General features: G+C 45.3%; 1 protein-coding gene across 2 annotated transcripts in view; it reads right to left on the bottom strand.

Annotated features, from left to right (window-relative positions):
* Positions 1 to 2,050: 2,050 nt before the first annotated feature.
* The window catches only part of P4HA2 (prolyl 4-hydroxylase, alpha polypeptide II), a 36,597-nt gene continuing 23,767 nt past the window's right edge, over positions 2,051 to 14,880 (bottom strand). The window contains exons 9-15 of one of the 2 annotated variants that reach the window (XM_006888091.1): positions 13,570 to 13,640; positions 13,253 to 13,352; positions 6,408 to 6,461; positions 5,911 to 5,970; positions 3,846 to 3,914; positions 3,204 to 3,300; positions 2,051 to 2,542 (exon numbers count right to left, since the gene is read on the bottom strand). In XM_006888091.1, coding sequence (XP_006888153.1) covers positions 2,472 to 2,542; positions 3,204 to 3,300; positions 3,846 to 3,914; positions 5,911 to 5,970; positions 6,408 to 6,461; positions 13,253 to 13,352; positions 13,570 to 13,640 — 522 coding nt within the window. In that variant the 3' untranslated portion in view covers positions 2,051 to 2,471. Of the gene's footprint in view, positions 2,543 to 3,203; positions 3,301 to 3,845; positions 3,915 to 5,801; positions 5,868 to 5,910; positions 5,971 to 6,407; positions 6,462 to 13,252; positions 13,353 to 13,569; positions 13,641 to 14,880 lie in introns of both variants that reach the window. The other variant, XM_006888090.1, reaches the window with a different exon arrangement.

The raw sequence follows: 14,880 nt of genomic DNA, 5'->3' as shown, positions 1-14,880 counted from the left end.
GAGCAGCATTGCTCTATCGGAGCTGTTGTACATAGGGTTGGTATGAGCTGCAGGCAACTTGATGGCACGTAACAACAACTACCATATGATAAAGAGCCAGTGGTAATAAAGGAAGACCTTCCAGCTGCATTGACAAAACATAAGCCTCTAGGAATCAATGGGAAACCAATTGACATGTTTCAACTAACAGATGCAGCCCTGGACACTCACCAGTCTATGCCAGGAAAATTTCGAAAACAGCTATCTGACAGAATGACTGGAAGAGATACATATTTGTTCTCATTCCCAAGAAAGGTGATAGAAGAGAAGGTGGAAATTATTGATCAATATTGTTAATATCACATGGAAGCACAATATTGCTAAAAATCTTTCAAAAGTGACTAGAACAGTATTGACAGAGAACTGCCAGAAGTTCAAGCTGGATTTAGAAGAAGCCATGACACCAAGAATATTACTGCCAGTGCCAGATGGATCCTTGCTGAAAGCAGAGAATACCAGAAGACTATCTGAGTTTTATTGACTATAGAAAGGCATTTGACTATGAAGATAGTAACAATTTATTACTAACATTGAGAAAAAATGGAAATCCCAGAAAACTTAATTGTGCTCATATGAGACCAAGACCAAGACCTAGACCAAGAAGCTATTATCCAAAGACAGAAAGGTTTAAAATCAGAAATCTGTATGTCAGGATTGTATCCTTTCTCCATATCTATTCAGTCTGTGTGCAGAGCAAATCATTCATGAAAGTGAACTCTGAAGAGGAATGTGGCATCAGGATTGCAGGAAGATTCATCAATAACCTAAACAATGTGGCTGGTACAACCTTGCTTGCTGAAAGTGAGGACAACTTGAAATAATTACTCCAAGGATCAAAAACTGCAACCTTCAATATAGATTTCAATATGGAAAACAAACAACAATAGGCAAAATAATAATAGATGGGAAAAAGATTTAAATTGTCAACAACTTCATCTCACTTGGATCCACAATCAATATACTTGGTACCAGCAGTCAGGAGATCAGAAGACACTGCATTGGGCGAGTCCATTGTCAGGGATCTCTCCAAATTACTGAGAAGCAGTGATGTCAGTTTGAAGATTAAGGTACACCTGACTCAGGCCATGGTCTTTTCAATTACTTCTAAGCATCTAAGAGCTAAGAGACAATGAATAAAGATGATAGGAGAAGAATTGATGCCTTTAAATTGTGGTATGGGAGAAGAGTACTGTGTAACCCATGGACTGTCAAAAACCCAAACAGGCATGCCTACACATCTCACGCACTTTAGGCATGTTACTAGGAAAGGTTATTCCTTGGAACGTGACATCATGCTTGGAAAGATGGAGAGTCAGTGAAAGCCAGGGAGACCTTCAACAATATTGACACAGTGACTGCAGCAATGGGTTTAAGTATGTCAGAAATGGTGAGGATGACACAGGACAGGACAAGGTTCAGATCTGTTGTTCATATACAGGGACACTATGGGTTGTACTAGACTCGACAGCACCTAGCAACAATCTTCAGAGAAGAGGAGTATTCAAATCTTGCTCCTGCAAGGGAGCTGGTGTGTTTGAACTGTCAATCTTACTATGTAGCCAAGCGTAACTTGAAAGATTAGATAAGAAACTTAGGAGACAGTTTATGTCAACACGGGAGGACCAATTCAGAAAAAGATGAGATTGTAGTATAACCTCAAGAATATTATTAATGTCACTGAATTCTACATGTAGGAATGGTGATATTAGTTTGTTTTGAAGTGTATATTCTTGATAACAAAGTAAATTTTTAAAGGAACATTTCAAATTATAATAGTTTCACAACTTTGAACATATATGCTCTCTATGTTCTATAAGACATATGGCCATTTCCTAGAAATGGACACTCAAACTCTGAAGCAACACAGAGTGCTGAGTGAGGTCTAGAACCACGTTCTTTCTGTTAAAGAATTAGTTATACAAACTCTCCTACATGGAGGTGATGCACAGGAAACAGTGAGCTTGGTCAAATTTCCCAAATTGTTAAAAAAAAAACACACTCCAAATAAGGCTTTTTAAGGCTTTTGGCAGGGACATTTTATTTTTTTTGGTTAAAGCCACAATTGATAAAAATCTCATAAAAACGAATATGTAAACAAGGTATCAGAACTTTGGTTCACTGGAACATCTCACACCTAAAACATCTGAGGTACAAAGGCACCTTGCTAGGTGCTAGACAGCCTGATGCTGCGGCAGCCACTCTTGACTCTGCCCTTCGGGACCAGCGATGGCACGGGCTGACCAGAGAGGGTAGCTGGGTCAGTACCGACCCAGGTTACCCAGGATCCTCCCCGGTCTGCTCTGCCTTGGTGTTGGACAAATATTCACTCCACCAAAGATCCATCTGACTTAAGCTTGAACATACAAAGGTCAGGCTAAACTTGAAGACAGCACGAGCTGTGGGCCCGGCAAGGGGAAGAGCAGAAAAGGCTGTCAGTCAACTTCTGTTGATCCACAAGGCCTTAAGAACTCCTGTCCTCGTTCATGGAACCACTTATTGGAGACTGCGAACAGAAAGAAAGAGTGTTACAATCCTACTGGCTCACTCAGTAGCAAAATGCAAACCCATTCATGATGACCCCTGTACTGGGTCTGTGAATCAGAAGGAGAAAGACACAGCCTTGGGTCTCTAGCTGCTCATGAGCTAAGAAGAAAGACAAATGTATAAGCAAAGAGTTGTACCCTTGTGTAGGTCATCAGAGGAGCAGAACTGAAGGACATCTAGCCAGATGGGTGAGGAGAAAACCCTCAGGGTAGGATATAAAGCTAAATAGAGGCTAATACGGGAATTAACTTCATCTTCACTGTTCTTACAACAAGGGCATCCTGGGCAGTAGAGGAGGATAAGAAAGACATTAAGGCAGGAACCACTTGGGAATGTTCCAAGGACCTTAAGAAACTGGATACTGTCAAATGTGGCAGGTGGGAGCTGAGAGCCAGGACGGAGCTGAGAGCCAGGACATGAGGATGAAGAAGCCTGTCATCATGGAGGGCTTGGAACAAAAAGCCCCAGGGCTGACGGGGATCATCAATCATCAGAGAAAATCTCAGAAAGGAAGAAAGGCTTGGCTTTATACAAATTTATCTCCCAGCTGAGAGTTTAAGGCCCACCACCAAAGCCCAGGCTGTTGCCACCATGCCAGCACCATTCTGTAGGCCGCTTACCCCACTTGCAGCCCACGAGCACAGGGCAGGCTGCGTGTCTCGTTCGGTAGTCGCCCTCTCCGCTCCGCAGGAGGTTGTACCAGAACACGGCTGTGCCCTGGAAAAGAACAATCTGTCACAACACGCCCTTGTTGAAAACTGGGCGACCCGGTGGGAAGTGGTCCCTACCAGGTAACACTGACAGATACAAGGGGATTTCTCCCTTTAAGGCACTTTCTTTGAACTCTAAGAAAAAGGCTGTGTGTTATGTGCATAGGATTTGAACTTTTTGCTCAGCTTCCTGTAACACACATAACACATCCACCATCCAGCTCCACATGGGCTCTGGGACTTGGCCACAGGCCTCCCTCCCTGAATAACACCCTCACTTCCACATCCACAGAGGACAGGGCTCTGGGATTCCAGCAATAGAGGAGTTCCCAAAACATGGTGAACTCTTCACGGTGGGGTGGGCATGTGCGACCTGAAGGGACATCACTCCCCTGTCCTTTCTCTACAGTTGGAAGATGAGGCCACCAAGATCAGAGTCCAAGAGGCAAGGGCTGAAGCCCATCACAGTGACCATCAAGCAGGCCAATAACCAGGGCATGGACAAAGTCTGAGGCCTGCTTCAACTTCTTCCCTGTCAGGATCAGACCTTACCTTCTTAGGCCAAATTGCAGCACCCAGGTCAGGAAAGACAGTGGCCCCTCCAGCTTCTACATCACTCATCTGGAAACAGAAGACAGAGCTTGGCCATTCCACCTTAGGCTCTTAGTTCAGCTGGGTCACATGACAAGGTACACTGATTAACCTCCCCTGTGTACAAAGAGCCTGAGCAGTGCTTCTCAGAGGTCAGCTCTTAAACCACAAAAGGCTCTGCCCACACTGACCCTTCCCAAACCCTGCTTAATTGTGTAGCTCACAGGCACCAAAAAGCCCTGAGTGGGAGGCCCATATCGTGTCTGTGCTTGGTGGAAACAGAGTCTATACTCAGAAAAAGCCTGTTCCACTGCTCACCCATTGAGTCATTATCCAGCACAGCCTCACTCACACCACAGTGCCCACTGAACCTCCCTCACCAGGAAGCCACTGCTGCTTCTTACACCAACTGTGGCCCTCACAATGAACTGTTTCCTCAGCTCTAGTAACTTGCTTTTCCAGACCCTCCTCTTCCCTGCCTTCCCAAGGCCAGATGGATATGTAATGTGTGTCTACAGGGCCTGCATTCTCCCAGAGTGGAATTTCAAATGAAACAGGACACGAGTCCCACACATCCACAGAGCATGGCTCAACTCCAGCCCAAAGCACTACTTTGTTCTCATCTGGCTCTTCTACAAGTTGTTGTGAATAATGTAATAAAATTTGGAGCTAACAAAGTATTTCCACAGGACACATACCAGACAGTGTGAAGGGGACTTGTCAAGCATAGATGAGTAAGACAACCTGCACCCCGCCCCCGTCCCGGCTCCCATGGCCCTGAGGTTAGGACCACGAGGCCCTGCCATGCCCTCAGCCTCTCCATCCTACCACTCCCCCTCAGGTGCTCCTGCCTCATAGTCTGGGTTTTTTCAACATCCCAGCCTCTTTCTCTGCCAGGTCTCCACACATTCTCTTCTCTGCGTGACCCCATGTTCCCCCAGCTCATTTCCATTAAGCTTCAAGTCTTAACTGACATGTTCTTTCCCAAGTTAGGCCTTTTCTGCTCTGAAAGCTCCCTGTACTAATTCTTCCTAATACTTATCAATGTGGTAACGAAGTGATTATCTCTCTTAAATTTAGAGTAAGTCTCCTGTATTAGGCATTAAGCTCCAAAAAGAGGCCACAGATTTCTGCTCCCCAAAGCATTCACAGCACATCACAGGATTTAACAAGCATACAATAAAAATTTAATAGAAAAACCAAAAGTGAAAAGTGAACCAGGGCTTCTGTCTCCGAGTTAACTGACAGCTTCCAAGCGTGTTTATTGGTGGCTCTCTCAGAAGAGAGGGGAGGAAATCATTCCTCGCATGAAAGGTAAACTCAAGGGGAGCTCTGGTGGCCTAGTGGCAAGGAACTGCAACTACAATCCCAGAGGTGCACGGTTCGAATCCACCAGATGCTCTGCCGGGGAAGGAGGGACAATCTCCTCCTGTACCAGTCAGATCTGATTTGATGGTACACACACACAAAAAATAAAAAAAACTTAAAAAAAAAATTTAAAAAAAAAAAAGAAAGGTAAACTCAAGACCCCGTGCATAGAACAGAGGCCTCAGGTGGGAGACAAACCACAAAGCCTCTGGGAAAACAGGCATTTTCCTGTAAGAGCACCTCATGGTTACCTGCTAATGCTGTGGTCCAGCAGGGAGCCCAGCAGGGCACCCATTCCCACAGTACAGACTAGCATCAGAGAGGAGGCAGGGATGTGAGAAGCGTGCTGGGATGGCAGGAGGACGGAGTACATAGATGGAACAAGGCAACTATCTCTACTCCAGCTGTGAAGGATGCTGAGGGACAGAAGGGCCAACACAACCATTAACCAGTATTCAGGGGTCCCAGTCCAGACATGGGCAGGATAGAAGACAGCACTCTGCACCCAGGGTCCTCAAAGAGCCCATACACTGCACACATCATACTCACGTAGTTTAAGAAAGTGGCCACACGATTCCCCGTCCCTAAACTCTTGAAAACATCTTGTTCATCGCTCTATAAAATTAAGTGAGAGTGAACGGGTGGACCCAATACTTACATAGTTAAGAAACGTTGCTAACCTATTCCCCTCCGTTTTGAGGCCGCTGTCAAAAGGTCGCTGCAACAGACAACAACTTTCACCCAAGTTTGCAACTGACTTCACCCACCACCCACAAGACCAGGGCCTAATGGGTCAGGGGAGGGTAATCCATGTCTCTCATAAATCAACCTGGAACCTGGGGCAAGGCTGCAAAGGACACTTGGCCAGGTGAGAAAGACAGGCAGGGACACTTTTCACAAAGACCTACTGAGGTGTTTTGTTTTAGAATGTGGACAAAGAGTGACACACAACTGGGGCAAGGGAAATATCACCCCTTCACCTACAGAAGAGCCTCAGGGTTCCTCAAGCTTCCAGATTTGAGCTTCCACATTAACAGGGGTTCCCTTGTTGTGCTAAGCAGCCCCGATCTGGAAGCTGAAGTATTTTAGGAGCTCCAGTCTTTTCAAACTGTTTAAAGAATGGACTGCTGAAGGCGCTCATGATTTTGTCCTTACCCTGGAAAAGTCAAAGTGTGGCTCGTACTGTCCTCCCATTCCATAGTTAGCAACCTGGTGGGAAATAACAGCATTAGACCTTGGCAGCAGCAGCAACAGTCCCGAAGCAGCCCATCTCCCCACGAATACAAGGTTTCCAGGCTGCAAACACTTAGAAAACCCAACCTAAGAGTAGCTTCCCTAAGGTGCAAGCAAGTCATGCCCCGTTAGCACAGGCAGAGCCAACGCTGCAAATATGTTTACAGCAGGCATCTACAGCAAGGTCGCATCACCAATGTGGGCTCGCAGACAGAACAAGGTAGGTGAGGGGCCGATGGCCACTGTGAAGGAGTGCCCAGGTCTCCAACGACTCTCAAGAGCCAGCAGAGGGAGCTCTTAATGAGGCAGACTCAGGCTTGGAGGCAGTGAGATTATGACCCACAGAAAAACCAGCAGCTTACAAGATTGGTACCAGAGGAATGTCTATCTGTGTTTAATTGATTATGCAAAGGCGTTTGACTGAGTGGATCACAACAAACTGTGGTTGACTCTGAGAAGAATGGGAATCCCAGAATACCTGATTGTGCTAATACAAAACCTACACTTGGACCAGGAGGCAGTTGTCAGAACAGAGCAATGAAACACTACATGGTTCAAAATTGGGAAGGGTGTACGCCAGGGATGTGTCCTGTCTCCATACCTTTTCAATTTATATGCAGAACAGATTATCCGGGAGGCTGGGCTCTATGAGGAGAAGTGTGGTATCAGGATTGGAGGTAGACTCATCTACAATCTGCGTTAAGCAGATGACACAACCCTGCTTGCTCAAACTGAGGAGGGACTGAAGCGCTAGTTGCAGAAGGCCAAGGACTACAGCCTCCAATATGGATTGAGGCTCAATATCAAGAAGACAAATATTATTACCACTGGGCCAACTGTCAGTATTATAGATGGTGAAGAGATTGAGACTGTTAACAGCTTTAGTTTGCTTGGCTCCACAATCAACACTCTTGGTACCACCAGCCAGGGAATGAAAAGATGTTTTGCCATGGGAAAGTCTGCTGATAGAGACCTCTCCAAAGTACTGAAAAGCAATAATGTCAGTCTGGAGACTAAGGTGCACCTGATACAGGCCATGGTCTTTGCAATCACTTGCTATGCGTCAGAGAGCTGGACAATGACTAGGGAGGATAGAAGAATTGATGCCTTTGAGCTGTGGTGTTGGAGAAGATACTGAATATACCATGGACTGCTAAGAGAAGAATCCTGGAGAGAGTTAAACCAGGCTGCTCCTTGGAGCCAAGGATTCCGAACTTTCCTCTGACATACTTTGGACATGTTGCAAGGAGGGACCAGTCCTTGGAGATGAACATCATGCTTGGTAGGGTGGAGGGACAGCGCAGGAGGGGAAGACCCTCTATGAGGTGGATTGATTCAGTGACTGGTGTAATGGGGACAGTGAAATTGGCACAGGACAGAGTAGGGTTTAGGGCTATTGTACATAGGGTCACTATGAGTTACAAGTGACTCAAAGGCACATAACAACAACAACAACAAACAAGATTGGGGAAGTTTTGCTTTTATGTTACTTTGGGAACTGCTCTGTGCTTGGCACTGCTCCTGACACTTTATCAACTGTGCACCAGGAGCTCCTGATGGCCAGGTGGGGCAGGGCATGTCTAATCCACCACCTTCCATAGTGGTCTACTGCATGGAATACTTCTGCATACAAATATGGCAGAGGACCAGTGGCTGAATGCACTCTCAGCCTAAGCCCAGATCTAGATTAAGATTGCAGCTACCTCACCTTCAAGAACTACCAAGTTTCATTAATTGGACTGGGAATCTTAAAAGGTAAACAACTTACCAACACCATGCAAATTGAAAATCACAATATATATTTTAAGTTTCATAGAATGAGAGAAAAGGGGCAAGATGAAGTGCAGAGTCAGATGAAGCAGCTGATAGATCAGTGATGGTGGTGGTGAAGTCTGTCGACTATAACTCACAGGGACCCTATAAACAATGGATCTGAACCCTGCACTATCCTGTGGCATCCTAACCTCTGACTCATTGTATCAATCAGTCTCACTGAGGGTCTTCCCCTTCATTGCTGACATTCCACTTTCCCCAGCATGATGTCCTTTTCCAGGGACTGGTCCCTCTTAACACTATGTGCAAAGTATGTGAGATGAAGTTTCACTGTCCTTGTCTAAGGAGCAGCCTCACTACACCTTTCCCAAGACATATTTGCTCGCCCTTTCGGCAGTCTATGGGATATTCAGCACTCTTCTCCAACACAACTTAAAGGCATCTGTTCTTCTGTCACCCTTAGTCATTGTCCAACTTTTAGCTACATAGTAAGTAACTGAAATGATTATGGTTTGGATCAGGTGCACCTCAGCCTTCAAACTGACATCGTTGCTTTTCAGCACTTTGGTGACCTCCTTGGTAGCAGACTTTCCCAATACAGCTTTTGATTTCCTGGTTGCTGGTGCCAACAGTATTGACTGTGGATCCAAGCAAAGTGAACTCATTGACAAATCATGTGAAAGTTCAAACTGAAGGTGAATAAAAATGAAAACAAGTCTACAAGAAGCAAAACATGACCTTGAGTCTATCCCATCTGAATTAAAAAAATCATCTCAAGAACTGGTTGGCATTGAACACTAATGATTGAAGATCAGATAGGATATCATTCATGAAGAGAGAAAAAAAGTCATTACAAAGACAGAAGAGAAAGAAAAGACCTAAATCGATGTCAGAAGAGACTCTGAAAACTGCTCTAGAATGTGGAGAAGTCATAAAAGAGATAAACAGAAGATTTCAGAACGCACCAGGAGAAGACAAAGCAAAGTATCATGAAGGAATGTGCAAAGAGCTGAAGCTGGAAAACAAAAAAAGGAAGACTAGTTCAGCATCTCTCAAGCTGAAAAGAATTTAAAAGCAAAGTCAAGCCTCTTTCTCTAGCTGATCTCTAGCTGGAGGCACCATCAGTGTTCTGGTAATGCTGGCTACTGCATTTTACTAAAACCCTAAAGGTCTTTGTGGCTCAGCTTCAGAAACTTGGTTTTGTCTGTTTGCTTGTTTAATACACTTTTTCGGACATTCCAGCAGCCAGGTGAGAGATGCGGCAATATTGACAACAATGGAGAGTAGAGGTTCACGGGTAAAGATGAGAGGGTGGACTTTAGAAGGGAGGAATCCTATTGGATCATAAACAACATGTGCCAACTGTAATGAAACACAGAATTGGAGCAGCCTGCTTTTTAGTGTCTTGAAAGTAAAAAAGACTCTGGTATGAAAAAAATTAGTGGATGAGACATGCTGCCCTCTGCTGTTTAGTCTTCAAGACTCCCTCACCTGAATTACTGGGAATTCTGTCAACAGCCCAAGGACATCTGTTTCGGCAAGCAGTTCTAAGACCAGGGTGGTGTACCTATGAAGGGAGTGCTTGGGGAATTGGCTAAGTTGATTTTTTTTCATAGCACTTTTCCAAATGTAATCTTTTCCTTGGATCCATCCTAGTGGAGAACTTGAGGAAAATTTTAAACATTACTGTGAGGAGCGTGCCAATGAACTCAGGAAAACTCAAGCTCTGCTTGTTGCTGAACCTGGGCAGTCTGACTGCATTTTTCCAAAATGTACACTTGTAGGCTGAAGTGCTTAAACAGTCCCAGGTAATCAAGCAACCCCGCACTGCTAATGCCAGATCGCTTCTCAGCAGTTTGAGGAATCTCATTTGATCATGATGACCAAGCCATTGCCCCAGTGCTATTTAATATTGTCTCCAGCAGCGTAAAAAAACCTGGGAACTTCTGGATTTGTAGCACTCAGATTCATCATCAGGGCTTACTCAAGTCCTCAGACTCACACTTTTAATAGCAAACCTCTGTAGCACATTCCAGTGAGAAACGGTTCATCTGAATCTTCAGACATGTTATTACAACAGTAGAGTCAGTCATTTGAAAGGCATAGCGTTTATGATGCTGATGCTAAGGCCAGAGAGAAGGCAAAGAGAGATGCTCAGAAATCTCTCTCCTGGTGAGGCTGTGACATTACTGGCCTAAAGAGTCTTCAGTCTTAGAAAATTCTATCTAGAAAATTTTAGATAGGTCCTTTTTCCATTCACAAGAAAGCCTCAAATACCTTTCCCCCCCCTCCCAATTCATAGTAAACACATTTAACGCATGTGCTCAGTATCAGACACCTCAAATATAACTGAAAGATTGTCAACAGTAACTGTAGTAGAACCAGAAGCCTGTGGTGTTTCCCTTTAAAGAGACTCTGGTGTGAAGGCTGCCGCTGATGCCTAGCCATTTATGATGCTGGAAGCTACAGACGTCATGAAGTAGGCACTTAGAGGTGAGTGCTGAAATGTTAGGCTCCTGGTCTCCAGGTCACATCAGGCCAAAGCATTTCCACACCACTGACTGGCATGGGAGACAGATCCCAAAGGAAGAATGCAAGCACGTATGTTTTCTCAGCCACCCAACAGCTGTGGTCTGGATCTCCCAGAAGAACCCTAGGAGCCCCTCCACAGACGGTATTAGCATGCAAACCCCAGTTAATTCTGTTTCAGCAAAAAGAAGCCGACACAATGACACCAGGGCTGCAGCAGAGAAGCAAGCCCGCAGCACAAACAGCTCTCTTCCATAGCTGAGCATGAAGCAGAGGTGCTGCCAGGAGAGCAACGGAGACAAAATCCCTGTCAACTCTTCAGAGAATCCAGAAGACTGACATCCTGTCAAGGTGATGAGAGTCCACAGCACCGGCTCTAATGTGGAGGATGTAGTGGTGGTAGCTATCTTTAAACTTAAATCATGTGGAAGAGCACCCTTACTACCACCAAGAAATAATCACCAGGACTGGAGTGTGTCTTTGTGGACATAGGCCCCTACATGATGAAGCTCATTGGTACCAAGGAAGGCCAGAACACACAGAGGTTCCCAGAAAACACAGGACCTACAGAAGCTGAGGGAACAAGGACTTGAACAACTGAAAAACAGGGTTTTCACCTACAACTGGTACCTTGGATTTGGCCTTCGAGTCTCTTAAATGTAAGAGAACAAATTTCTTTTGTTAAAAAAAAAATCTTCTCCAAGAAGATGGGAATCACGATAATGCTAAGAGGCGCACACCACTAGCACGTGGAGCACTCAGACCACTCTTGAAATGATAGCTTTCTCACACATGTGAGGCAGCAAGTAGAAGCTGTGACAGAAGTCCTCTATCAGCGTGCTTGCCTGCATAACTTCTTTACACATTAGAGACAACTGAGGTTGACCTAAAAGGATGATATAACATTTTCAAAAGACTATTTGTAAGGTAATTTGCATGTTTTTGAAAGCTCTGGTCAACTTTATACAAATTCATAAAAATAATCCTCAAAAACTGGTTTTCTGATTGCTGATATACCTCGCTACTTAAAAACTAATGAATGGCAATCTGTTTGTGTGTCTGTGTCCAGACAGACTAAGTCTCAGAAAATCCAGTCATCATTTCAGCATTCTATCAGGGGCTCCTTAAAAGCATAGTGAATCTCCATCTCATGGATTTTGTTAGGAGGAGCCAGTCCTTGGAAAAAAAGACATCATGCTGGGAGAGTGAGAGGTCAAAGAAAGAGAGGGAGGCCCTCAAAGAGAGAGACTGACACAGAGGCTGTAACAATGGGTTGGAACCCATCAGGGATCATGAGGAAGGTACGGGATAGGGCAGGTCCCGATCTGTTGTTCACAGGGTTGCTATGAGTTATAGTCGACTCAGTGTCACCTAACAACATGGTATCTATAGGGGACTCTGGTGGCTTAGTCTGTAAGGAGTTGCAACCTGAACCCAAAGGCTGTATCTCTCTTGGTTTGAATCCACCAGCTGCTAGGAGGGAGAAAGATGGGCAATCTCTCATGCAATTTTTAGCCTTAAAGAAATCCACTGGAGGGTCTGCTATGAGTTCATTCCAACTCAAGGGCAATGAGAAGAACATCTACAATTAGTGAGATGCCAGTGCTAATCCTGAAGGTAAGATCTACTTTAATTTAATTTTGCTATCCTTAAGTACACTGAAACTCTAGCCAAACAGCTGAATCCTGGGGACTCAAGAGAGACGCCAGTGAAATCTGCCTGGCAGTGTCTAAGGTTGTTGCTTTTACAACAGAACTCAGGAGGTCAGCTATTTAGAATGGAGCAAAGCCAGGACTGATTTGAACTCAATACTCCAGGGTATACATTAATAGGTGCTTTACCCAAAACTTTCCAGCCTGATACTGCCATGTTTCCTCATAGGCACAAAATAAAGGCAAGGAGCCAGGCTTCCTCAGGCCACAGCACTCTACCAGCCAACCACTTTCACCAGCCAGTCCAGGCCTCTCACTTCTACCAACTCATCATAAACCACTCAGTTTCCAAGCACATTTGACGGTGACTCAGAACCACAACCTCTGGAAATATTTATAGCTTTTAGAGGTATCCTCAGAACAATTGAGGATTTTCAACTTCTAAGTTGAGAAGTCATTAATGAGTCTGCCATGCCCTCCACTGGAACACAGGAAATGCCCTATCAGTATTCATTGAGTGCCACCAGCTGAATGCCAGTGACTAGGATTAATTCTGGCTTCCCATTATGTTATTACTCCATATTTATAGCGTTGTGCAGTCAGGAAGTTTATTAGTGGTTTTCTTCCACAGAGAATTTGAGAGACATATAACTCAAGGAGTGAAAAAGGGGGCTCTGGCTGGTCCCTGTTCTCCATACATGCTGGCCACATACTCTCTCAACTATACCAGTGATGTCAATATAGCCTCTTAAGAGACCATGTAACCAAAAATATTCACTTCCAAAGTCTCTAGGGTGCAGGGACCAACTGTACCTGCAACAATTCTGCCGTCTTTACTGTCAGTCCTGTGATGTGCTGCATTCGACGATTCACTTGGGCCACTACGGGGTCATCGTCCTCCTCCAGCCAGGAGCTGGGTCAAATATAAAAGCCAGAGAAAGGAAGATGTGAGGAGGCAGGCGTAGGTCCTGAACTCTCTCCCGCCCGCCCGTAGTCAACCAGCACTAAAGGGAAGCACAGGATGAGTGTTGCCAGAGTGTTAGGAGCAGCCACCCTTCCCAAGCAGAGACTGGAGCTGGGGCTTCAGCCAGCTCTCAGCACCCCAAACACCCACCACCATCCCTGCTTACCTTTTGGAAACCCTATAGCTGGCAACTGTGAGGACTCCTGTCTTGGGATCTCGAACAGTGGCTCGTGCAAGCTGGAAAGCAGGAAGGGAAAGCAGATTTATCCCTTTTAGCTTGAACTTACTTGTATTTACTCCAGAGAACACCAAGATCATATCTGTCAGTTGGGAAAGAAGGTTTTCAAGCAGTCATTCTACCAAGACCCCGTGATCCTTAAATAGTCAGGCCAGGGCAGAGGACTGAGGCCCCCACATTCCTGCTCCACTCTCAGCCCCAGGCCACCACTCTCTCCCACCAGTGCTCACACCCAAGTCCATGCTGTCTACAAAAGTATGCCCATGGAGCCTGCTTCGCCTATTCACCCATCCTTCTGGACAACCTCCTCACCACACCACACCACACGACACCACACCACACCACACACCTGCCCTGCCTGAGCTTGACTGTTCCCACCACACTCATCATCTCTGTACCATCATCCCTGAGCCCCAATTCTGCATTCTCTCTTAACTTGATCAAATCCCACAAATTTCTAACACTCAGTGGTGTCTACTACGAAGATCTACCTAGATCCTTCTCAACATTCTGTTGCTGTACCCCCTCACAATGGGCTCCTGAGCTCCTTCACCCCACCTCCCCAAGACCATCACATCCTACTTGATATTATGCTGGACATCGCTGTTTCCTCTAAACACAAGAGAGTCCTAATGCATTTCTAAGAACAACAGGAAATAGAAGACCTACGTTCACAAGCAAGTAGAAAGATTAAGTAGGCTAACTGAGGGTACAGGTGAGTTAGTATCTAATTTCCTAACTCATTCATCAACCTCATGTTCCCCAATACTTCCCCCTGCTGCCAGGAGCAGAGGCACTGGGCTCAGTTCTGAGTGAGCCTGCCATGGCCTCCACCAGCATGCTACTTAGTTCTTAGGAGATGCCCAATCAGTGTTTGAATTCATCCACTGTGGACGCCTGTGGGTATGATTCATTCTGACTTTCTAATATGACATCACTCTACACTTACAGAACTGTGTGGCCCGTTTATTAGTGGTTTTCCTCAAGGGAGAATTTTGGAGATATACAACTGTCTCAGGGCGTCTTCTAAGGAGACTCACAAAGATAGACTCAGGAAGAGTCTCTAAATTGTCATCATTGAAATGTTGCCTAGAATCACTCACCCACACATACACACATTCCTATCTGCCTCTCCTAATAGTCTCCACAGACAGGCTTAGTGATATTTTTCAGAAGGGCCTGCAGCCCACAGCTAGCCAGACCCAAGTTTCAGTTCTAGATTGTGCTAATTACAAATGA

This window comes from Elephantulus edwardii, unplaced genomic scaffold (assembly GCF_000299155.1).
Source record: "Elephantulus edwardii isolate Elephantulus edwardi_28Jun2011 unplaced genomic scaffold, EleEdw1.0 scaffold00064, whole genome shotgun sequence".
NCBI lineage: Eukaryota > Metazoa > Chordata > Mammalia > Macroscelidea > Macroscelididae > Elephantulus > Elephantulus edwardii.
This window is presented reverse-complemented; position numbering and strand designations above follow the sequence as displayed.